Raw genomic sequence first — 25,782 nt, forward strand, 5'->3', positions numbered from 1 at the left:
TTATCACCTCCGGCAGGGCTGTCACTGGTTTTCTTTAATGTAAGCAGTTACCCTCTTTGCACGAGGCAGACATCCAGTATAGGGGTTCTGCTATCACATGGTGGATACTGATATAATAGACATTGTCTGGAATACACTATGCTTATTAGTGATTTCATGTCACTGCCTGCAATCATATAGAGTAGGATGAGTTAATGTGACCCTGCATGTAGGAACTGGACTACCCCATATCACCCAGCAGGTGGGGTTACATGTTCCAGGGAGACCAAAAAAGTACTTGAGGGTCTTTTAAGTGGGTTTCAATCCTGGACTTGTCCTTTCATTTTAAAATTAAATCACTATGATTACAAGTGCTGAAACCTGCACCTCTGGCTGCAGAGCCTCACCTGTCTAGAAGAAGATCCATAGCATGGACTGACACCAGATACTGCACACTCTGGAGTTTGCACTCACTTCTCAGATCATTCCAGTTACTATCATTATGGTGTCAGTCAAAGATGAGGATGAAGGATCCTTGATCCAGGAACAAGATCTTAGCCCCAAGGCTCCAGCAGTTCATGATAGTCCCACAAGGACATTCTAATGCAGAAGGATGGGGATTCCGCAATCTACAAGCCCAACTGGCATCCCCCACTAATGCAAGTTAGGTTTCCATGGGCATAATCCATGCCACAGCTTTAAAATACCAGCTGGAAAGCTAAAGTCCTTCTACACCGAATGCAAGACAGGAGAAACTGGTTGATACGACACAAGGACCAGCGCCCAAGACTTTACCTCTCCATACAACTAACCGAACCTCAGATGACAAACACCACAAGGACATAGTAAAGAGTTTTAGGTTTATTGGTAGATAAATTTACATCACATCCCCTTCCATGTGCCATTAATTTTCTAGCACCAAACAGCTACAAAAATAAAGTCACCTTTAAATTAACTTATTGGACATAACTTAAAAATTGTCATATGGGGGGGGGGGTTGACAATGACTGCTAAGTGCCATTTTCTAAAGAAAAAAAAAAAAAAATTAGACCCTCATGCAAGGTTCGTCTTGATCTGCTGAAGGATAATAACATGCTCCTTTTCGGCAGTGAATCGCTACCTTCACGTCAGGCGGGATGCGAATGATCCGCAGTAGTCAACATCTCGGTCAATCTTCAGCCGAAGGGGTTCAGTTTTAGTACCTACCCGGCTACGCTGTGAAACCATAAGTGCTCAGGAAGAAATAAAGAAAAAGTTATAGAGAAAGTGAAGGAGGTGCGAGTCTACCACCCAAAACAAGCCATCCGTGCTAGAGTTTTCATGTCCTAAGACACAAAAAGTCCTGAGTGGTGCAATAAAATAAATACTCCAGACATCCAGAGCCGGAGGACGAGCGTATATCCGCTCAGAAAGGAGAGAACTCCTACTACTAAAACAAAGGGGAATACGGTGCTTGAACCAAAAAAGTTAATGTTAAAAAGCAAAAAATAGTCCAAGACGCTGCCTCGAACACACCTGTCGGGGCTTCTAGAAAAAAGAAAGAAAAAAAGCTGCTCGTGTTTCCGCAGGCTTATAACTAAAGCAACCAGTTTCTTTCCCCTGTAAGTACAGCTCAGCTCTCTACCTCCTAAATCACACGCAACGTTCCGATTCCACTCTGTAGCCTATACAACCAGAACTAAACGGATCGGAGAATCTAATGGGGCCGCAGCCAGGTTATATCATGAATTGCTACGATTGTTTTGGGGGGAGAAAGAAAATATGGAAGACAAGTCTGTGTGGGGGAGCAAGCCACCCTTCCAGTCCATATTTGCGGTGAGGCTTCTCACACTCTCCCGGTTCCGGCCCTTTGGGTCGTCTGGTTCCTGCGAGAAGGTCCGCTTGCCCTGCCACCTCTGAAGCCACCACGGAAGCTGCGTCCCCTCAGGAATCTGCCGGAGACCCCGAATGTTTCGGTGTTCAGCTTCCTTTCTTCTGCCCACGTGGTGCGTCTGGAATAAGGAAGGTTGGAAGAAGTTTGACATAGTTGAATGACTTGGTGGCTTGGACCTCTAACGGTACAAGCAGTTGGCAATTAAGTATTTTCTTGTGGGGGGGGGTAAAAGTTTACCTGGATTTCATCTCTGAAGAAATGTTGTCAAAGAAAGACTTTGACCGATCATAATAGATGTTGGGTCCCAGTGGATCTTCCTCTGGATTCCCATCACTGTTTTGAGTTTCCACCCCCGAGTCTCCCTTCTCTTCCCCCTCCTTCTCTGGCTTGTCATCTGTTGGGTAGAAGATACAGACAACCTTACGGGACCATCCTTCGGACTAAAGGGGCAGCACGTAAGAGTCAGTTCGCTCACCTTTGAAGTTCAGTTTATCCTTAAATTCCTTGTCCAGTTCCTCACGGTTAAATTGGGCATTGGCAGTCTCGAAGTCAAAGTCTCCTTCAAATTTTATTGCGTTCTCCTTCACGGTAGTCGGTCTGGTCTGACCACGGGAGCGATTCCGTGTCCGTCTGTTGCCTGTTGATGAGCGACCGTTACGGGGTTCACAGGGGGACTGGAGAGGTGGCCGAAATAAGGGAGACAAGGACTTCCGGACCACAGAACCAAACGCCGAGTAAGTCTAGTTACCTGATCGCCGTCTGGGAGGCCTCTTGTTTTCATCGTTCACCAAGTTCTGTGTCGGTGCAGCGGGAAGTGGAACTGCAAGTTAAACGAATAAAAGGAATTGGCCCGTAAACATGCCTTCTGAACACAAGCCAACCAGCGAGGTGCTACATCTGTATTTCAGAGACAGGGAGAATTGCCCCCCCCCCCCGTGCAATTCACTATTCCGGGACATAGTCTTGGACTAGTCTCCCAGTTACCTACTGCTTCAGCGCGGAGAACTATGGGACATATGGAAGTTAATGGTGTGTATGATCGGAGCGATTTGATTGGCACCCCTTCTGTTATTAGCAGGTTCTCTCTTTACCGTTCAGTGGAGCTGGCTGGGCTGGTGTCTGACCCTGTCTGTTTCCACGTGGGACAACAGGAGGTCCCTTTGCCATCTGCAGCTTCTTCTGAGCCATGTTCTCCACCGGGCCAGTCTGGACAGCTTGCTCCACCATGGGGCTCTTCCTCACCGGGATAGAGGGGAAGCCTGCTGCTGAAAATAAAGCTTAAAATAAAAAAAAAAAACAAAAAAAAACTGCCAACAGTGGAACAGAGGACACATGGAGGCCACATTCTGTAGCCACACGAGGCTGAAGGTCAGATAACCTTACAGGGCACAGAACACAGTCTACAACTACAATATAAAAAAGGAGGCTCATCACTAAAAGCCAGCACCGTGTAAATCATCGGCACATTAGAGGACGATAACTGCCCAGACTATGAACCCCCCCATGCCCTCCCGAGCAGGACTGGATGGATGAAGCTTTAGCTTGAAAGACAGGATTCAGCATCGAGGCTGATTCACTAAATACTGCAAGCAATATTTTTACTAAACGTACTGTGCTTTTAGTGATAATACCTGTAAAAAACAACAGACATTAAGCATGCAGACAGCATTCCAACCCACAGCAGTTAAAGCAGGCAAGCAAGCAGCAGCCAGGTCATTGTTATACACGGGGGGGGGTTAAGAGACAACATTTTAATTTGGGAAAGTTCTACGCCCATCTGCCAAAGCTACCAACATCAAGGTTTCAGAAAGCACGTCGACGTTTCATGTTATCGAAGTGCAGCCGAGACATTTAAAAGTCAAGAAACTCTTGGAAGAATCATGGAGCACAGACTAGAAGAAGTGAGATTGGGAGGAATGAAAACCGAGTTAAACTATGAATTTATTTAGCCTAAAAGGATCTAGAACATTAAGTATTCATGACCTTTATTAAACAAAAAAGGAATTGGACTCTTTTTGGAAACCATTACAGATAAACCTGTGGAATCTGATGCAAGAGGTTTTATTAACGAAAAGAAGCACCGAGACCTCGTTAAACTGCTCAGTAACACAGTGGGGAACATCGACCAGAACATGAATAACCAGAGGCAGATCCCAAGCCACATCAGAATTATTCCGCCCCATTCATTACGTATAGGGTGTAGGACACACTGGGCGCGGTAGGACCTTTTTGAAGGGGGATTAAGGGAAGACCGAGCAGTTCCCGTGAAGCTTTAACAGGCGAGATCTTACGCCAGCAACGTGTCACTCGCATCAGATGCCCCGAGTTATCCGTAAGGAACGAAGCAGAGCGAGACAGAGACGCGAAGCCAGGCTACACAGCAGCATGCGGAGCTCATCGCATAGCGGATCCCCGTCGTTACCCTTTGAAGACAGGTGCAGAGGCTCTGCCAAAATATCAGGGTCCGGTGCCACGGGCTGCGGAGAGGGAGAAGAGCAGGGGCTGGACGCCGCGGCTGATGCCGGGGGACTCACCAGCTTGTCTGCGTGAAGAGATAGATGCAAGAAGACAGAACACACATGAACACAGGGCCAAAGCGCTCTGTACAACAGCCGGCAGCAGCATTATCCGCGAGGTTTAATAGAGTAGAGGAATGTCACCCATGATCACACGTCATCCGCAGTCACAGATAACTTTTCGGGTGGGACTACATGTACTGCCAGGAGATCGTCGGCCTGTTAAGCCAGCGCGCCCGGCACAACGCAGTCCTGGCACGGACACCGGGGCGATGTCTTGTGCAAGAAACCACACTGGCAGTCCGCCCTGCTCCAGCATGGCCTATGAGGTCATACCACGAGCGAAGCGTGCCAAACGCTCCCCGACACCGTTCCAGACCACGCTTCATGACACGTCCTGAGGTGTTTACCCACAAAGCACACTTACCCAAGCCCAGCGAGGCGGCATACTGCTGGCCGAGGAGGGAGGTGGCGGCGAGCTGGCTGTAGGTCGGCATGCCTCTGAACGGACTGTAAGGCACGTTGGACTGGTAAGAAGTGGCAGGAGAAGAACCCAGAGAGGACTGTGGACACAGCAATAAAACGGAGCATGTTAGCAGACATGTGTTTAGTACAGCGGCCAGTGCATGAGCGGCGCTGACACGTTAACCCTGTGCTGACACAGAGTCATTCGAGACTCCTAATACCTGCGCAGGTAACACGAGGCGCCGTACCTGGACGATGGCAGGGTCCTGCGGCAAGGCATGCTGGGCCTTGGGAGGCTCACATACAGTGATGTCCTTTATATCGCTGCCCCGGAATATGATGTATTCATACACTTCCTCTCTAGGGGGGGCCGGGCGGTCTGTAGGACGGTCTTCGGTTCCAAAGGAGCGAACTTATTGGGAGAAAATATCAAATACAGGAGTTTTACGCTGCTTAAAACGGCATAAATTCACCAGCAAGTTCCCAGGAGAGAACCGGCTCACAATAGGATTCTAGTTACAGAATATTCGGTGCGATGCACCAGCAGGCACTCATGGAGTTGGGCTATCCGGTGCCGAGAGCGAGGGGCCCGGTAACGAGCCATCAGATGACATTCCAACCACAACCGGAAACATGTCACAGGTTATTAGGTGACAGGGAGGGGGGGCAGTTATTAGGCAACGGGGGCATCAGCCTGGTGACACCAAGGGAGCAGGGGGTAGGATGCAGTAAATGCCCCACAACACTCAAGCAAACCTATAAAATATCCTCAGCCAGGTGAGGTGGGGGAGGGGGGGATCTGTAGATACCTCAGCTGGGGCAGGAGGCTGCAAATATCCCCCCCATGAAGTACAGGTGGGGTTTGACAGCCAAATACTGTTGACGGGGTGGGTGAAATAGAGGAGCAAAAACACCAAACTAGGACAGGGTAGAGAGCTGTGGCCCTCGGAGTTAGGGCCCCACGCACCTTTGGCCAGGGCCACAGTAGAATTATCCGTGTCGATGGTGTACAGGATGCCCTCATAGCGGATCTGGGCCTTGGAAATCAGGCTGATCTTGCTACCGATGTACGGGGTACCCGAGCTCATGGTGCCGGCCTGGCTGGCGCGGGGCTCCCTCTCCCGGGTCCACAATACAAACTCAAACACTCCTTCTGCCCCCGAGAAACCCGCGGACTGCTAGGAGCCGCCCATTACAGCCCTATAAATACCCGAGCCCCGCACACGCCCACTCGTCTACGCCCACGAGATGGGGGGGGGAGTCGCAGCCGTCCCGATTGTTTGTTGCTGCGCAAGATGTGCCTTTTCCAGGTAGGTGACGAAAATCGCGCTGATTGGCTGGAAAGGACTGGACATGGGACCCGGCAACTGGTGACGCAGGTTACAGGAGACCATCGAGCTCTACACAACGGAGCTTCAACACGACCTCCTCCTGTTGTCCTTACAAGATACATTTTGCTGGCGGTACACTAATAAATCCAGTCTATATTATTTATTATTATTATTAAGATTTAACGCTTAAAATTTGCAATTGTCTCAACTGTCTTGGACTCTGCAGGTACCTCCAATGCCGGAATCTCATATAAAGTGATGCATGTATGTACTTAACATCCATGTTTCCGGTTGGAAAGAAATATTATAGGGAACACACTACATATAGAATTTTGTGAATAACCTTCATTAAACTATTCTGATCAAAAAGCCCAGCATTTTTATATAATGTATACTGTAAAAGATGACACTTTTGGTAAATCAGAGCAGGTCCTAGGACCTCCCCAGGTATCTGCTCCAGCTTTTCGGGCACAGGTAGCCCAGGGCTCTTTAATAGGCACCTAATCTGAAGGAGATCCTAAATTCTATTGCAAACACACTCCCAAAGCCTCAGCTCTTCTCCGGCGTCTCCGAAATCAGGGCAATCAAAGAAAAAAGATGGTACAGTGTAGATCTACAGGGAAGTCTTGCTAGATCCAGGACAGTTGATACCTATGTACTTATTCTTATGGCACATTTATAACAGTAATATTCCACTGGTTATTATGGCGAGACTTTTTAATAAATAAAATTAAAAACGGAATACTTCGTAGCGCTTCCTGCAGTTGAAGATTTATTCTCAGAGCAAAAGTTGTCAGCAGATCGGCCCGTTTCTCCAGCTGTAAAGACTCAAGCTTTAATCAGTCGTCTGCCCCAATTCAGGAGCCATATGCTTATCCCATGCATGTTTAAATACGCTCACTGTATGAGCCGCTACCACTTCTACTGGGAGGCTGTTCCATTTATTAACCACCCTTTCTGTAATGCAGGAAACCTTAAAGGTTAAGTCACTTTTTCCTCCTATGGCTTGTTGGCGTGGACAGTAATGGGTAAGAAAAAGAAATCTTGTTATAATTGATCTATACGATAAAGCTGCGGTGCAGTGTTTTGCTGCGGGGCGGTGATCTGAGACCGGCCCGCCAGGCGGTGGCTGCAAACCAGCTGATGGCCGTCTGTCACCCCATCAGCTATTGTCTCCATGCTACTGATACCTACACCTACCATAGAGCCGCCAGGAGGGGCTGTGACATCACGACCCCTGCAGCTGTGTGCTCCCAATTATATCATTTGGATTCACCCGTCTCAGCTTTGACCATGTGACCTCCAGCAGGTACAGGTAAAGCCAAGAGGCTTGCGAATGCAGACGTGGTTTCACCCACAAAGGGCCAAACCCCTCTGCCCAATTGGAAACATTGTTTCCAATACATTACGTATAATAAAGCAGGCATAGCATGCTTCCATTAGTAAACTTGATACAATGTTACTTTACAGAATTGTACAAGGGTGAGCAGTTACAATAAACTTCCTGGTAGCCACTGAGGGTCATAGGAGGCTTTTTTCTTTTGCATACATGCCAACAGTCCCCAGTTACACCTACACACACCAGGCTGGGTAGGAGGGGTCGATGTCTCGTTACAAGCAGACGTCTCTCAGGGGTTAATGAATAGCTCATCAGAAAACAGATTACGTATTCAAAGCAGGTAAGTCTATTCATTAAAGTTCAATCTGTTACCATGGTAACTTTACTAAGGTAAGGTCCACTCAACTAGTCTAACAGGAAGTAATCTGCTCAGAGTACAGTGCCCCTCAGAGTCTTTCCACCAGCCTGGATTCCCAGCAGGGCTGCTGTCACACACCCACACTTTCTGGGTCCTCCTGGGGAGCCAAGTTTGGGCTCTTTGTGAATAGTTTCAGATCCGCCACCACGTCAGCCTGAGCCACACAACCATCAACCCAAACGTTTGCAAACGGACGTGGGGGTCTGTTCTGCTCCACTTGGCGTGGGGGGGGTGTTTGTGTGATCTTTGCAGGTCGGACAGGTGATTGACAGGTCGCCCTCGCTGATCCGTCAGGCTGCTGCTTGGCAACTCGTGCCCCATTTGTATCTATTCTATTACATAACACCCCAAAAGCTACCAGCCTCAAAACAACCTACGAGAAAGTGTATGCCGCACACCCTGTGTAAACCCTCATGTCATGTACCCCCCCCAATCTTCTACTCACCTAGTTTTTTTTTTGGAGGGGGTGAAGGGGTATACAACCCCCCACCCCATTATGAACCTACCCCAGGGGGCTGTATTAATCACCTCCTCCATCTTGCACTTACCTCGATAGAAGCCCCCAGCAGCCCTACACCTTACAAGTACCATGTAGCACCGCCTCAGACTCGCCCTGCCAGGGCAGCCCCGCATTCCTACCCCATGGGGCAGTATTTCAGCCTCATTACCTCCAGTGAAGTTCTATGCACAGTTCAGATACAGCCCGAGTACAACGACCTTCGCATATCCCATTACACCCCTCACCGCGCCCCTCTATGTACCCATCTTCTGCCTCTGTTGCCCCCCGGCGGGACAGGTGTGGCGCCCTCCAGCCCGGGGACACCCGCAGCCATTTTGAAAAAAGACAAAGGCGGCAGCCCCCCTCGTGCTCAGCGCCTGCACCCCTCTCCACGACCGGCTAACAGCCCTCACAGGCTCCCCCAAAGCCCGTTAGCCTCTGCGGGAGCCGCCGGTATAGCCCCTGACCCTTTTCTTGCATTCGCCTCTCCGCCCGATCTCCAAATACCCCTCGCAGCCATTTGCCCGCTATTTATATAGCAAAGCGCCGGCCAATGGCAACCCGGCGGGCTCGTGACGTCACCCACCCGCCGCGCATGCGCATAGCCGCGCTGCCCTCCTGAGTTGAGCGGCGGAGTAAAGATGGCGGCGGGTTCGGATCTGCTGGATGAGGTCTTCTTCAACACGGACGTGGACGAGAAAGTGGTCAGCGATCTGGTGGGCTCCCTGGAATCTCAGCTGGCAGCCGCAGCCCACCACCACCATCATCACCACCATCACCAGCAGCAGGGTCCAGCTGAGGCCCGCAGCCAGGCCCTGGCCAACCATGTCTCTAGCCCTGGGGTAGGGGCAGGCAGTGCGGGGGGCCAGGCAGAAACCAAGATAGGACTCCCCGCAGATATTCCCAAGACCGGTGAGTCGGGGGGAGCCTGGGGGCAGCGGCTGTAATGGCTCTTGGACCTCCTGAGGGTGTCCAGGGGCCCCTGGCTGCATGGGACCTGTCTGGGGGGTACATGGCGTCACTTCTGGGGTACGGAGGCTTGGCAGAGGGTCTCCGGGGATCAGTGAGGGTAGCAAAGCCTGTTGGAGGCAACTTGTGGCGTTAGGGATATCTGGAGTCTTCAGACTGGTAGTTGGGGCAACTTTTGGGGTGTCATTGGGGTGTAGGGGTCCCTGGAGGGGGTGGAATAGCAGTTCATGCTGATTGGCACCCTGTTTGAATGGCTGTCGGTGAGTTGCAGGTGGCGGGTGTCCGATCTGGTGAGCTTTGGGTGGGAGGCTGTCGTGAGGTGACACTGAGGTTATTGAGGGCGGTTATTGAGGTCCCGGCTCTATCGAGCGCCCCTTCATGCCCTTGAATTGGGGGGCGCTGTGATTGGTGGGATCAGGCGTACTATAGTAATGATTGGAGAACTGTCTGATACCTTCTGGAAGAGTATGGGTATTATGGAGGGAAAATGAGTCTTGGGTGACGTGAGCCTTAGACAGGTCACATGCGGCTGGGAAGTGCATATGTGTAAAAAGAGCCGCAGGGCTTCTATACTATGGGCTTCATTTTTATTGTGTTTTTTTATTTTTTGTTTTTTTTTTAAATTTTCGCTTGTAATATTTTTTCCCTCAGGAGCAGTTGTATCTGGAGTAACAGGCGGCGTGATCAACAATAACAGTCGACAGCAAGCCGCAGCGCCGCAGGACGGAGCCCAGTCTGCTGGATCTGATGCATCAGGGGCTCTTAGCCAGGCTAAAGCTGGGGTCCTTGGCACCATGGCAACTGCACTGTCCAATCACGGCCAAGGAAACGGCAAGACCGCCGCACTTCAGACCATGAACGGGAATAATGTTGTGATTAATTCTCACGGACCTGGGGGACACGCTGCCCCGTTTCAGGGCAACAGCAATCCTGCACCTGCTGTAACTTTGGTGAACAATGGCCCCGCTCCTGTCACCAAGGGTGGTGTGAACGCAGGAGCCAACACCGTGATCCAGGCGTCTTTTCTTGGAACGACCAACGCGTCTGTCATTTCCTCCTCTTCGACTACCGCCGCTGGCGCGGCTGGGCAACAAGTGGGGATGACGGGGGTTCCCACCACGGTAGCTTTGGTGAGACCGCTGATGCACCAGGGAGTGGCAGCCACCCAGAATGGGAGTAATACTGTGATCAATTCCCCTCTGCCACCCTCTGCCGGGGTGCCGCTGCAAATGAACGCTCAGCCCACCTCTGTGTCTAGCCAGGTGATAAAGTCTGAATCTCCAAAAACTATTATCCAGCCCCCCCAACAGAGCCAGCCAAACCCCGGCAGCATGGTGATAGGACAGACGATTCAGGCTGGACATCCGGGCCCTGGTGGGGCAGCTAATCCCCCCGGCACCCCTACGGGGATGGGCAAAGCTACAATAAGCACCGTGCCTCAGAACCTGCCAAGGACTCCTACAGCTCCGGTTGGTGGCATTAGGGCAACAATCAATCCTCCTATGCTAGCTCCCCGCGTACCCCAGCCTCCGCAGAACCCGCCGAACATTCAGAACTTTCAGCTTCCTCCAGGTAAGTGGAACGGTTATTCCTGGCGCCGCACGCAGGGCACACGGATGCCCTCGGTAGCTCGGTGCCTTTGCGTGTTATGTTTTGGATGCTGCTCCATGTGGTTCTTGGTGTCAGGGACCAATCCGTGGTGCTGAAAGCTAACCGTCGTGTTTCTGTGTGATCGTCGCGCTGATGGAAGCGTCTCCTCTAATAGAGCTCTGTGGTTTTTGGATGATCCCGCAAAGTATCTGCCGGTTTTAAAGAGCGGCCCTGATTTCAAACTTACCTGGAATGCCCCCTGTCTGTGTGTCCCCGGGTGCCCCTTTACCCGGAGCTCCGGGATGTAGATGCTTGTGGGTTTAGGAAGCGGACTGCCGAAGCCGTTCGGAACCTTAGCAGTTAACTCTTCTGCTTGTTCTTAAGGGGTTAACTCGGGATCCAGGCGCTTGCCCCCCAGCCCGTGCCGCGCGTACCACAGCTCCCTATCGCTTTGCCAAATAACGCAATTAAATGAAGAATCATTTTGTACGATTTGTTTCTGGCGCACGGGATCTTGGCGTGAGTTATTAGCATTGTTACAAGAAGACTGTTTAGTTTTGATTGTCTCATGCAAAGTAGTAGTAGGCAGGATACCCCTGTGGAGCACGGGCAGAGGTGTTAGGTGCACAATAAGCAACGTATTTGAATATCATATCGTATTGCTCGCTTCCCTGAATGCTAATTTGCGTTTCATCCAGACCAAACATTGTCGTGTTTTTAATGTTACCTGCCCATTGGTTTTACGACAACCACCCGGATTGGGGGTGGGGGGGCAGGACGGGGTACATTGTCTGATCGTGGGGTAACGGGTGAATCCGACAGCCGCAGTGGCTAATCCAAGTCTCTTTATCGTCGTACTGCCGCCGGGCAGGGCAAGCGGGTAAAAGCATTTCTGCATCCCAGGGGACCCCAAAAAAGAACTTTCTCTATTCTACGGCTTTTACGTTGGCGTTTTCGGGGGGCTTTGACGGCACCAGCCGGGGGACTCCGTGTCTGAAAGCAGGAGGGATTCTTTGAAGTTGGAACTAAGACGGTCTCAAAGGACCAAGTTCTCTTTGGAAGAAGGGAAAAAAATATATAAAAAATCCTTATTTCATTTCTGTTCACCTCCAGCTGTGATAAAAACCAATTTATTTTTTATTTTATTTTCCCACGGACTCTAGTGAGTAAACTTTAGAATTTGTCATTGCTTTAGTAAATATTTTTTTTTCTTTCTAGAAAACCAGGAGTAGATGGCTGTTCCTTATTTAAAAAAAAATAAAAAATCTCAGAATTTGATCACAAACATTTACATGGTAATTTTAAGGTGATTTTTTTTATTTTTTTTTTTTTATTTATTTTTTTTTGCCTAAGGGCATATAATGCATTGAAGTCTGACACCGGTGTGCAGGAAGGTGCCATAGTTATGCTATAAATCTAATATTTTTTATATTTTTTATTTTATTCATTTAAAAAATTCTAATATATTTAAAATGTTGTCAGGGGCAAAAAAAAGAAAAAAAAGTAATACAGGTGCAATATTGTGGTCTGGCTCAACACATAAAGATCTGTTTGGCCAACAAAGAACATAGACACCTGGAGCATTTACTTTTTAATTTTTTTTTACAATTTTTATTCTACCAATTTATTTAAAATAATCTTGGCCATAACTTGTAGTTTGTTTCCCTGTTTAGGGTGTTTTTTTGTTTGTTTGATCCGGGTTAAAATTTCAGTGGCAGATATCCTGTGGTTTTTCTCTCCAATCCGTAGTCCCTGTTGAGTAAAATAGTTGTGTCCGTGTACAGCACTGTGTACACCCCAGCAGATGTTTTGGCATTATTTAGTAGAACAAGCATTTTTTCTTTTTTTTTTTTTTTTTTTTTTTTACAAAGTTTTTTTTATTAAAAAAAAGAGAAAAAACAAAATATATATAATATATATATTGAAAGATACTTTGCGTAACCCAAATTCCTGGTGATCGTTCAGGATTTCTTGCAAACCATCCATGTTCTACAGAATGGAGCCGCTGGGGAAGATGGGGTCCGGTGGAAAAAACATACCAGAAGTGTGTTTTAATAAAGCCTAAATATCGAGGCATGAAAGCAATGACAAATTCTAAAGTTTACTCACTAGAGTCCGTGGGAAAATAAAATAAAAAATAAATTGGTTTTTATCACAGCTGGAGGTGAACAGAAATTTTTAGGAGGAGTTGGAGGGCTTGATGGCTGAAACTGGAAAGATTTTTATGCATTTATGGATTTGCTAACGGAGTATATTTAAGGGAAGAAAGGAGGCTGCCGGGGGGGGGGGAGACGCGCTTTCACCAAAACAGCGGATCTGCCCCTCCTTATCACAGGTGTTCTAACACCCCGTACCCGGGGGCCGTGTAACAATAAAGCCTGTCGGCACCTTTTTACGACCCTCTCTTTGGTTATACGGCATAGCCGGGAGGTTCTACGGCCGATGTCCCATCGTATAGCGGAAGAGAAGCCTGTCCTCCGAGTTACGCGACCCGACGCTCTTCTGGATCCTTCAGGGGTCGTCAACGAGAGGCAACTTTTTAAAGATGGCTTGGGGCATTTAGGAGGGCAGTTAGTGTTGAGGGGCTCTGGCTGATGCATGATGGGAGTGTATGTGGGTTCACCCGATTGGCTGGTGGTTGTTTCGGCTCTGCTGGATGTATGGATCAAACTTGCTTATCCGTCCTGGCATGGGTTTGTGTAGCTGTCTGTACGTCGGGTGCATGGTCTGTTCGTCGTATTAACCCCCGGCGTGAGCGGCTTTTAAGACGTTCAAGTTTCCAACCCTGGCATGATCTTCCTGCGAGAAGGTCTGCGGTGGACTTCTATAATAAAGGGTTAAATCCGAGCGATCCTCTTAGCTGGGCTAGGCTCCGTTTAACAGGGCGTGTTGAGTCACCTCTTTATTCCGGTGGCCCCTATGGGTGGAAATGAGGAGTAGGTGGAGGGAGGCGCTGGCTAATGGTTTGGTGAACCGGACACAGTGTGTTGGCGCTCCGGATCATTCGATCCGAAGGGGCAGTGGGTCCTTTAAAAATGGCGGCCGTTTGGCACAGCACCCGTTACTTGGTGACAGAATGAGAGCAGGCGCAGCACAGGGAGGCAGACTGATGACTTTGGTTGCCATGGCGATCCACATAGTGATGGGTTTGGGGAGTTTTCTATATGTTGAACGTATATATCTTTACAAACACCCATATCTGTGTACACTGCCTTCAGATCACCTAGACCAGGGGTCTCCAAACTGCGGCTCCCCAGCTCTTGCAGGACTACATCTCCCACAACCCTCTGCCAGCCTCTAAACCCAAAGAGCATTATGGGAGTCCCACAACAACTGGAAGGCTGCAGTTTGGAGACCCCTGGCTTAGGGTGACGGATGCCACAGAAATGACTCTTACCGGCTGCAATATGTAGAAGACACGGCTGCCGCGCGGATGGGGTTGGTCTGGCCTGTGATGGACCGTGCTGCGCATGTTTTAGCATCTCTGAGGGTACGGTATAATTTGGGATATAATTTCGATAAGCCTTTGGCCGTGGGGGGGGGGGTACCTGCTTTTGGTCAGTATTGTGGTTTTTTTTTCATGTCCATTTAACTTTATCTATGGCTGAAACGATCGGCACACCAGAACAAGCAATATATCCGTGTAAGGATCGCAGCCCGTGTGATCCCGGCTTTCATACATTGCAGGGAACCGGTTCACGGAGCCGGTGATCCGGACTTGGTACTCTGTGGTTTGGAGAGTTTTGGGGAGTGATGGTTGAGTTTAAAAGGCCAGTGAGCGGCTAAAGCTGCCTGATCATGGACATTTTCCCGTTATAATGTATAGATCAAATGCAAAGCCCTCAAGAGCCCCGTCCTTAATTTCCCCGTCTATCTATACCCCGTGTTTTACATGCTAGAGCCTCGTACCCGGAACAATCGGTTATCTCTGTAACTCCATTTAGCTGGAAGTTTTGGTCCTTTGAAACGCTCTGATTTTAAACATCAGATGTCGGCTGCATCTGGTACTCCTAATAAACCGCGCAGAGTAAAGACGGTACTCGAGACAGGGCCGGGGCCGGCATAATGTCCTCAGTTGAACCCCAACGACTTAGATTCCCATGCATGTTTAAATCCCCTCACTGTATTGGCCTCTACCACTTCTGCTGTGATGCTGTTCCACCTATCCACCACCCTCTCAATATAGTAAAACTTTCTTCCATTACAAGTCTTATGAAATAATTTGAAGCAGATTTAATAGAATTTCAGAAGAAAAAAAAATTGGCAGCCAGGTTTCTTACGTCACGAAGCCACGGTTTGGAAAAGCGCTTGGCAGGCAGACGGAGAGCCTTAAACCTCGTCTTCCAGAATCCACTTATTTCATTTATTTGCTCAGCGAGGGCTTGTGGGTGTCTCGTATGTATTTTATAGCCCCCGGGATAACGCTGGTCCCCGTACTGGGCTTCGCCTTCCCTAAATCCCTACAAATTCCTGCATTCGCAACATTTAAAGGGACGCGGCCGCGAGCTTTGTCTGTGTATTTAAATGTTGGTTAGTGGAAAAAGCTTCGTCTCCGCTGCTCGGGTTTAACGTTATGGATTTATCTGCAGAGCTTTTACACAGACGTCGATATTCTTTACAGGAGATAATTTCTCTCCTGGTTTATTAAATATTTTTGCCCCGTTAGACTGACCCACTGTGAGTCAGTTTAATGTTCTATGCAGCCTCACAAACTTTGTATTATTACTTAGGTAAAGCTGCAGAAAGATGCCTCTATGGTCCCTTTTTGTGCCACTGATTGGCTGCTTAAAGCCCCCCGGCATATACTCATACTGCCACTCAAGTGAAAACTCAAATCCACTGACTGTGCTTAACCACGCCACCTTACATCGAGACACGCATACCGCTCTTAGCCACGCTTGCGTATGTTCTAGCACGCATCCCACTCTCAGGCAAGCTAATGCACACGTAAATGATCTAAAACACGCACACAAATACACATCACACACGCATGAGCCACACATGTTCATGCACACGTGTGGTGTGTTGATCACTCATACAGAGGCAGCACTCAGATCAATGTTTCCTCTAATTTTTCTTAGGTGGTGTGCGCAGAAAATTTCTCTTGTGCAAAAATTTTCCCAGAGCCAAAATTTTGTGTGCACAATATGCTTCTGCAAACGTTAAATTTAAATTGTTATTCTATATTTTTGGTACAGCTCGCTCATGGTTAATAACACTACATTATAGTGTGATAATGTAGTATTAGTTACACAACAGTATTACTTACTGTAATGTTTTTTTAAACGTGAAATTCTCACTGCATAAGTAAATTATGAGCGAATCACGAGCGGAGGCTCCAGGCCGCATAAAGGATAAAAAAAAAAATTGGGAAAAACTGTTGTGCGCAGGGCCGTACCTAGAATATTTGGCACCAGGGCGGATCCTGTACGTTGGGACCCACACACACACTTTAAAACTCCATAGCTTCTATCGTTAGGCTAACATTGACAGGGGTACAGCATAACTGTTATCATTATTTACTAAGGCACACATTGACGGTGGTATAACATAACACCTATCACTATATACTGAGGCAGACATTGACGGTGTTACAGCATAACTGCTATCATTATATACTGAGGCAAACATTGATGGTGGTACAGCATAACTGCTATCATTATATACTGAGGCAAACACTGACAGTGGTACAGCAGAACATCCATCACTATATACTGAGGCACGCACTGACGGTGGTACAGCATAACACCTATCAATATACATTGAGCCAGACATTGACAATAATGCAGCATAACCCCAATCACTATATACTAAGCCAAACATTGATGTGGTGTAGGCCTACCACTTTAGTGTCTGGCCTAGTATATATATCTATATCTATATCTATATAGGAATGCACCGAAATGAAAAGTTTGCATTCACTTGACTGAAACCGAAAATGACCCCCCACACATTTAAAAACAAAAAAAACACTTTTAATAAAAGTAAAACCAACAATATATATATGTTTGGGCATGATAGGAGTGGGATTGCTGTTATCAATCATATATATAAAAATTTATATTGTTATCAAATGTTTCTGTCCAATTTTGGTGTGTTACTTACTTTTAATAAAGGTGTGGTTAACACCCCAAAATTGAACAAAAAAATATATAATTGTTACCAGCAATCTCACTCCTATCATGCCCAGGCAGCCAGTACATGCTGGAACCTGAGCATAATAGGAATATGATTACAGCCTCCCTATGCCATGCTACCCCCCCCACACACACTTACACATCCATGCTATCACACACACACACTCATTCAGTTTAAACTACAGCACAACACCCATCACTCTCACACACTTACTAATTCACTCTCACTCTCTTTTCTCTGTCACTTTTCCTCCTCTTCGTTCTTCCTCTTCTATGTCCTCTCCTTCCGGTGCAGTAAAAACAGTGGGCGTGGCTTCAGTGCTGTGCGCCGGGATCTGACATCAAATCCCGATGCACAGCATCAGTTGCCGCGCGCATCGCAAGGGAGCAGGATCAGAGGTCTGCATTAACAGACCTCCCGCTCCCTTGATTGATTTTAAGCCGGTTGGAGGGAGATCCTTCATCTCCCCAACCGAGCTTGCTCCTCTAGCGGCGGACATTACTGTCCGTTTCTGGAGGGGTGCTGTGCACACAACCAGTAGCGGACCGCCCCCCCCCCTTTCGGTACGCTACTGGTTGTGCGCACAATTTTTGTTCGTGTGCGCTCCCTCTGGAAGCTATGTGCGCGTGCACAAGCGCACAGCTTAGAGGGAACACTGACTCAGATCCCTCTCGCCTCCGTGTTAATCTATTATCACAATGATCGCTCCAACTCCACTGAGGTTTATAGGTGAAAATGCACTTTTTCCAAAATTATTATTTTATCGGAGCTAAATTAAGTGGCTTTTGGGGTGACCCTTTATAGCCAAATAACCTTCTGGCTGGAGAAGCTCTCCACAGACGGCCCTTCTTAATAACCGTGGCAATGGTGAGAATGTGTAACTCGCTACAGCCCCATGTCGTTTATATTAAAGCAAATCCTCAATATATAAAATGATAAAGTGCCAAAATAATATTTAAAGCGGCTCCCCTCCTCGTTCCTCACCTTTTGTCCGCAAGGCGTTAGATCATCGTATGGATGGGCGCGAGAAGCTGCCGCCGATTAAGGTCACCGGGTTTATCCGTTCCGTAATAACGTGTTATTTCTTGCCCCACAGGAATGGTCCTCGTGCGCAGCGAGAACGGCCAGCTGTTAATGATCCCGCAGCAAGCTTTGGCACAGATGCAGGCCCAGGTTCAAGCCCAGTCTCAAAACCAGAACGCCATGGCCACGCGGCCGGCCACGCCAACCAGTGCCCCCTCGGTGCAAATCTCGGCCGTGCAGGTAAGGCTGGCGCCTGATTGTTGGTCAGGAGCTTCTGCTCTACCTTTGTCGTAAGTCCCAAGTCGGAATGTCCTAAAAGTTTAATTCCAAAGAATCTTCACCTCGTGGACAACTCGCATATTTTGGGCTCATAAACATTTTATCGGTATAGTTCTTGTTCTGTGTTGGTTTTTAGAACTTGGCCTGCACTTTTATCTTTTTGCTTTAACTCTCTCCTCCTTTGGAATTTTCAGTCTCCGGGAGCCCCTCTTCTAGCAAGACAGGTGACGCCAACAACCATCATTAAACCGGTATCTCAAACCCCGACAACCGTGCAGCAGACCACCACACTACAGCGGCCCCCAGTTGTGCAGGTGAGTCCCTCTGCGCGATACAGCGAAGGCAGCAGCCTTCTCCTTCCCAGACGTATTCACTAAGGTGCAAGCTGCATCTCGATGTTCATACGTATGAAAGCTCGCACCCGTTGTATCATTCCGTTCGCTGAGCTTTCTGCTTTGCAAACTCTATGCTCGCCCGTTACGGATGGCTGGGCTGTGAAAAGGCGCGTTTGAATGATGCAAATGAACCGGGTCTTTTAAGCGACTGCGTGTTGGAGATCGGAGCGTGGTGGGTACCTGCGCTCTCCATGCGCAACATCACTTGTGCCTTCACGACGGTTTCCATGTTTCATTATCTGTATTACGGCGGAAGTCATCAACGTTTGAGTGTCTCCTATACCGTGTCTCCTATACCGTGTCTCCTATACCGTGTCTCCTATACCGTGTCTCCTATACCGTGTCTCCTATACCGTGTCTCCTATACCGTGTCTCCTATACCGTGTCTCCTATACCGTGTCTCCTATACCGTGTCTCCTATACCGTGTCTCCTATACCGTGTCTCCTATACCGTGTCTCCTATACCGTGTCTCCTATACCGTGTCTCGCATCATAGTATGTGATGCGCTGGCTAAGCGGGTCCGTGGATCCCGTGCTGAGACGGAGATCTGTCTTTATGGCATGTCGATGTCTTTGTTTGCAGAACCAGATCGTGATAGGAAGCACCACGCAAACCGCCACGTTGGGGACTGCGACGGCAGTACAGACGGCAACCGCACCACGACCGGTGCAAGGAACGGTCGCCCCAGCCACAGCCACCACGGTGAGTGTCTCCCAACCTGGTCAGCTACAAACCCCCTGCGCTGTCCGTATCGGAGGGTGTCGAGAAGCGCTCCTCTGCCCACTTTTCGTTCTGTAGAGTAATTGTGTACATGCCTCGTAACGAGGCAAACTCGGCTGGTTAAGGAAGCAGTCTGGAAATGACGCGTTGATTCTAATTAGAAAGAAAACACATTTTGACGATGTTTTTGTTGCTCGGCCTCGCGCTGACATTTTATTTATTACGCAGGAAACCATGGAAAATGTGAAGAAATGCAAGAATTTTTTATCCACGCTAATCAAGTTGGCTTCATCAGGAAAACAGTCCTCCGAGACAGCGGCTAATGTGAAAGAACTTGTCCAGAACCTTCTGGTAAGAAGCCCTTTGAGCACCGACAGCGTCCGTGGCGCTGTATAAAGGCCCTGCGGCTTTTCGTATTATCTATTATTATTATTATTATTATTAACGCAAGCAAATCTTTTACGTTAACAGGACGGGAAAATTGAAGCTGAGGATTTCACCAGTCGATTATACAGAGAACTGAACTCTTCACCTCAACCGTACCTAGTGCCTTTCCTCAAGGTATGATCGGAGGGCTGATATGTTTAAACAAATGGCCATGTATTTTTTTTTATACACGTTACTTTTGCTTCTTTCGTTTGGCCCCTGAAACCTAATCTGTGCTTCAAGTTCTTACATCGTGGGACTGTTCCGGGTGGGTGGAGCTAATGGCCACACTTTAATAATGATGTCATAGGGCAACCTTAAGCCTTGGTCAAGCTGGGAGGGCATCTCTGTTTAGGGAATCGACCACCATGGCTAGTAAAGCACTAAGCCCACCATGCTGGAGAAGTAGAAGCACAAGAAAGGTTTTAATCTTTAAACGTGTTTACACAAGAAGGGGGCATAAAAACAAGTACGGTGGTACAAATATGGTGGCACTATATAAAACAATAAATAACGTCACATAATTGTTGCTCGGTGACATTTGAATGTACGTGACGCATGCAACCTCCCTCTTGACTGTAATCGCTCACGGCACGCAATCTGAAGTTTGTACTAGCGACTGCAAAATGATTGAAAGTTCTAAAATGATATTTGTTTTTTCTTTCTCTCTCTCAGCGAAGCCTTCCTGCTTTGCGGCAGCTGACGCCTGATTCGGCAGCCTTCATCCAGCAGAGTCAGCAGCAGCAGCCGCCGTCACAGGCCACGACGGCGCTCACCGCGGTCATGCTGAGCAGCTCTGTACAGCGCACGGCCGGGAAGCCCACCGCCACGGTCACGAATACATTACAGCAACCGGTCATCAGCCTCACTCAACCCGCACAGTCCAAACCAGGGCAGCCTACGCCACTGGTACGTGACCACCGAGAGACTAACCCATCTCTGCTTACGTCGTGTTCACGCTGCTGCTCCACTTGTACTTCCCTTCACTGATATACATTTTATTCTCTCACCCTGTTTTGCTGCCTCTTATGTTAGGCTTGCGTTGTACGTTTCTCCATCCAGTTATAATATTGTGCAGCAGCTTTTTGTCCCGCTTTAGAAGGTGATTTCACATCATGTTTAGTCATTAGCACCTGGTAGTTCCGCACCTTCTCCGGCTGCAAAGACAGAACGTGTTAATTTCTTTCCTGACTACGTTGAGTGACTGTGGGATGAGACCGTATCTGCTGGGTGTCTTTGCGCTCTCTCAGGCCCGGAGTCCGCTCATCGTCATCCTACTCTTATTCTAGGTTATCCAGCCGGCACACAAAGCAGGGGCAGTGGTACGTCCTCCGCAGGTCACGCTGACGCAGACGCCCATGGTAGCCCTCAGACCGCCTCAGAGCCGGTTAATGCTCACCACGCCTCAGCAGATACAGTTAAACCAGCTGCAGACAGGTGAGTTGGGGTACCGGGAGCTTCGGTGAGTCTACTCCCACCTCAGGGGGGCTCCCCAACAGTCACGGCATCCAGATCAAAAGACAAAATCTTCTCCGCCAGGCTCTTGTCTGGTACCTGAATGCATCTCTTTGCCCAAATGCCCTTTGGGTGTTGTTGCCTTGACTTTTTATGTCCATGTTTTAGTGACTGGTATAAACGTGTGCTGTTTGCTGTCTTTGCAGTCCCAGTGGTGAAGCCGACGGTGTTGCAGGGTACGAAAACAATGTCCACAATCACCACACAGGTTGCGGCTGCCCAAAAAAACAAGTTAAAAGAGCCTGGGGGAGGTTCGTTCAGGTGAGATATTCTACCCCTTTGAGGTTTCCCAGCGCCGTGCCTTTGCTCTGGTTTTAAGCCATTCAGAGAGACCTTTACGGTCTGATGTCTAGAAATACTTTATAGCATCCTAAGGGTAATACCTTCCATGAGCGTCTTCTGTTAACCCTCCGAATTCCATGTCTGTTATGTGTCCACTAATATCTGTAAATCTGCACGTTAAGGTTTAGGGAAGAGAGATTCTTCTGTTAGTAACTCTGGAAAGTTATATCTTTTATGTGTATTTTGGGGTGGAAATCGTGTCGAATCACTGCACCTAGTAGACATCTTTTTAGAAAGATTATTTTCTCTTTGTTCAGAGATGACGACGATATTAATGACGTGGCTTCCATGGCCGGCGTTAACCTGTCTGAGGAAAGTGCGAGGATTCTGGCAACAAACTCTGAGCTTGTCGGCACGTTAACGAGGTCCTGCAAAGACGAGACCTTCCTCCTCCCTTCGCTGCTGCAAAGAAGGATACTCGAAATCGGTGGGTGCTTGTCAGCCGGCCCATAACTTCACTTTCTTCAAGACTTTTGAATGTGTAAATGTGACGCGTTACTATAGATACTCACCAGTGGTAGCCCCCACAAAACATGTTCACGATCATCCTATAACGTATGTAAACAGGAGGGCTGAGAAAGTCTTAATTATATGCGTCCCATCTTCTTGTTAAGTTAGTTTGACATTTCTTTGTGTCATCCGCAGGTAAAAAGCATGGAATCACAGAGGTCCACCCAGATGTGGTGGGCTACGTGTCTCATGCCACACAGCAGCGGCTACAGAACATCATGGAGAAGATCTCGGAAGCGGCCCAGCAAAAGAACACCTCTCACAAGGTGAGGATTGGGATGAAGGCGCAGGGGGCAGCGGGATTTGTATCCCGTTACAGTGTAGTCGGAGCCAAAAGGGCCGTGCTGTGCTCCAGCTTTGGGAAGCCAACCGGTGGTAATCGCCCTCGTTTTTTCTGCAGGAGGATGACCGGTACGAGCAGTCAAGCGATGTTCGGACACAGCTAAAATTCTTTGAGCAGCTCGACCAGATCGAGAAACAGAAGAAAGACGAGCAGGAGCGAGAGATCCTCATGCGGGCAGCTAAGGTTAGTGTTGGATATCACAGCTCCGTGTCATATGAAGACATGGGCTAATTAACCGGTGACGCTGCAGGATGGCGTCGGCGCCATTAAAGAAATGCCGTTGTCACCGGAGACAGTGTTTGTTTTTAGGGGTGACGATCTATGCCCGGTGTGTTGCTGGTACACGGTCCTTCTGTGATATTTGTTTTTTTAAGTGGAAGTTTATTTTCATTTTGTTTCCCGCAGTCTCGGTCCAGGCAGGAGGACCCGGAACAGTTACGGTTGAAACAAAAAGCAAAGGAGGTAAGGAGCGCGGGTTCGAGGAAACGGGCCGTGTCGCTTGGTGGGGTAACCAAGACTAAGGGGGCATGTGTTTGTCTCCCCCATAGATGCAACAGCAGGAACTGGCACAGATGAGACAGAGAGATGCCAACCTCACAGCGCTGGCAGCTATTGGCCCTCGAAAAAAGAGGAAAGTAGAATCTCCAGGGCCCGGCTCTGGGTCAGAGGTCAGTACCTGCAAACTCTTGGTTCCTTGTATTCTGTAACATTTCTGGGGACCCTCATTAAAGCACCAGCATTATTTTCATTCTATGTCATATATTACAGTTTTTCTGTTTCATTTTGGACTGTACAGGGGGCCTTAGCGGACGATGAGTACTAGGACTCTAGGAGAGGGAGTGAACGGAGTATACAGACCGGGGGAGAGTAGAGGGCAGGGGTAACGGGGTTTCGAGTCCTGTATCATTTTTATTTAATAAACTTGTATTCAATGAACTAATATACAATAAATAAAGTAGCATTTCTTTTTTGTGATCGTTTTAACTAAAATAGTTCTGGGCAGCTTTTGGGACGGTCCTTTAATTTAGCGAGCGATTAGACGTTTGGCAGCTCACCCTGTTAGACAGATGTTACTCGGGGCCCGAATGGCAGCCGCACCTGCCGCATGGATCTGCCGCCAGCGGGGTGGGCAGTTCGCTGCCGCCTTTGGCTCCTGATGTATCCACCAAACTCCAGCAAGCGGACCTCCTTGCCAGATGTCGGGTTTTTCAGCGATGTCTCTGATTTACCTTAAAAATCCTCCACAGCTGTGTGGTGTTGGCCGGCACGATGCTTCGCGGGCAGGGAAGATGTCTGCTTTCTGGCTACTTTTCTTTGTAATTTGCACAAAGAGAGGCAGAGCAATCATGATGGAAATGAAAACCTTAACTAGGAGATCGGGGAGGGTTATAAAAATCCCAACTACTTTTTGGGATGGGTGACCCATATCGTAATATCAACTTAGAGAGGACCGTTCATCGTTCAGACCTTGGCTTCTCTTGAGTTCTGCTTCTAATTTAGGGACCTGGTGAAGTCACATGACCGGCCTCTCTTGCCGTGCGCAGTCTCTGATTTGTGATGTGCGTTATTACGCAGCAATCCATTGGCCCAGCTTCAAATCAACCGATTAACCCTTGTAGCTAGGAGACCCCCAATAAACGAAGACATAGTCGCTGAAGGTGAGCCTCTCCACCGGACAGGCTGATCTTGTGTGTACGTTTGATGATAGGACGTTACAGCACACCTCTGAGTATACAATGGGGTACATCTTTGGTACATGCGCGTTCGTCGTCTGCAGGACCTTTATCTAAAACTTCTTGGGGGGTGGTCAGTCGTTTCAATGCTCTGCTAACCGTTTTATATGTTTTTTATGTTCCCCAGTCATCCAGCACAAACACAACGACTGCCAGCAGCTCCGGGGGAGGAAGCAGCCGACAGTTTACAAGACAAAGGATAACGCGCGTTAATCTCAGGGACCTCATATTTTGTTTGGAGAATGAGAGAGAGACTAGCCATTCACTTTTGCTATACAAAGCATTCCTTAAGTGAAAAAAAACAAAAAAAAAACCACAACACACAAACTAAACAAAAAATGGAAAAGATCAAGGTATATATATTATTATTATTATTATTTTTTGCAAAGGCGACAACTAATCCATCCCCAGGACAAATTTATATCAGCGCAAATTTCTTGCCTTTTTTTTTTTTTTTTTTTTTTTTTTTTACATTTTTCTTTTTAAAGCTTTGAAAGCAATTTACAATCACCATAGCCCCTAAATCTTAGTTATATTAAAAAAAAAAAACAAAACAAAAAAAAAAACCCTGGTTTATAAAAACCTGCATTCAAAACACGATGTTTCTCCTGACGGCGAGGAAACCCGCAAAGGACAGAGTTTTTCTGAACAGACAGTCTCAAAACCCGGCTTCAGAATCTGCTCCCTTCTCCAAAGCAAGCCATACACGGATTATTCACCGCAGCGTGGTCCATTTTAACCCAAATGTGCTGTATGTTTTTTTCATTAAGGAATACTTAGATTTTATGTTTTTGGGATTTTTTTTTGTTTTTCCTGCCTATATAATACCTGTTTTTAATGTTTTTTTCGGTCACAAATGGCAAAGCCCCAGAGCATTTTATATACTTCAACTTGTTCTCTGCCGGGGAGGCGAAGAACTAAACACATTCTGCCTCCTTTCTTTCTTTCAGACGCCAGATTTTATCCTTCATCCCTTTTCATATTTATTGTTTTTAATTTGCTTGTGGAATACCGCTTCCTCGCTTTGGCATTTTAACAATTTTTTTTTTTTGTGCCCCGTAATTTTTGAAATATTTCCCTTTATAAGATTAAATAAATTGTTTTTTATCTATCTGTATGGAAAAAAAAAGTTTTAAATAAAAAAACGATGCAATGGTATTTTGCTTTTTGTTTATAAAGTGGAAACGTGTGGACAGATGCAACGGCTTAGAAATGAGGAGGACGTGCTGTGTAGCATAAATCTTTTACTTGCACTGTTGTGTTTCTATATAGATTTTTTTTAACGTGTTTTCACTTTTATTTTTGTATCCACTTTACCCTCTGTGTACTAGAGACTGCAAGTAATAGAAGTTGCTTGTACAGAAAGGGTTAAGTTTTG

General features: G+C 47.7%; 2 protein-coding genes across 5 annotated transcripts; one reads left to right on the plus strand and one right to left on the minus strand.

Moving 5' to 3' along the window:
* Positions 1-1,518: 1,518 nt before the first annotated feature.
* LSM14B (LSM family member 14B) lies at positions 1,519-6,071 on the minus strand. 4 transcript variants are annotated; one of them, XM_053453688.1, is made up of 9 exons: positions 5,801-6,071; positions 5,082-5,245; positions 4,796-4,931; positions 4,275-4,394; positions 2,944-3,114; positions 2,601-2,672; positions 2,328-2,489; positions 2,090-2,246; positions 1,520-1,970 (listed from the first exon to the last, which is right to left on the minus strand). In XM_053453688.1, the coding sequence occupies exons 1-9, from the start codon at positions 5,919-5,921 to the stop codon at positions 1,805-1,807; spliced, it is 1,269 nt and encodes a 422-aa protein (XP_053309663.1). In that variant the 5' UTR covers positions 5,922-6,071; the 3' UTR covers positions 1,520-1,804. The 4 variants fall into 4 exon arrangements, with proteins under 4 accessions (XP_053309665.1, XP_053309664.1, XP_053309663.1 ...); XM_053453687.1 differs by having other exon boundaries at positions 2,944-3,117; XM_053453690.1 differs by lacking the exon at positions 4,275-4,394 and having other exon boundaries at positions 1,519-1,970.
* Positions 6,072-9,054: 2,983 nt separating this feature from the next.
* Positions 9,055-24,928, plus strand: TAF4 (TATA-box binding protein associated factor 4). Its single transcript, XM_053453619.1, has 16 exons — positions 9,055-9,332; positions 10,041-10,961; positions 18,214-18,380; positions 18,614-18,733; positions 19,398-19,517; positions 19,764-19,886; positions 20,007-20,096; positions 20,637-20,870; positions 21,251-21,398; positions 21,623-21,737; positions 22,076-22,245; positions 22,464-22,594; positions 22,729-22,854; positions 23,077-23,133; positions 23,220-23,339; positions 24,532-24,928. Exons 1-16 carry the CDS (start codon positions 9,062-9,064, stop codon positions 24,697-24,699), a joined length of 3,081 nt encoding a protein of 1,026 aa, XP_053309594.1. The 5' UTR covers positions 9,055-9,061; the 3' UTR covers positions 24,700-24,928.
* The last annotated feature ends 854 nt before the right edge of the window (positions 24,929-25,782 follow it).

The sequence above is a fragment of the Spea bombifrons genome, chromosome 13 (assembly GCF_027358695.1).
Source record: "Spea bombifrons isolate aSpeBom1 chromosome 13, aSpeBom1.2.pri, whole genome shotgun sequence".
Taxonomy (NCBI): domain Eukaryota; kingdom Metazoa; phylum Chordata; class Amphibia; order Anura; family Pelobatidae; genus Spea; species Spea bombifrons.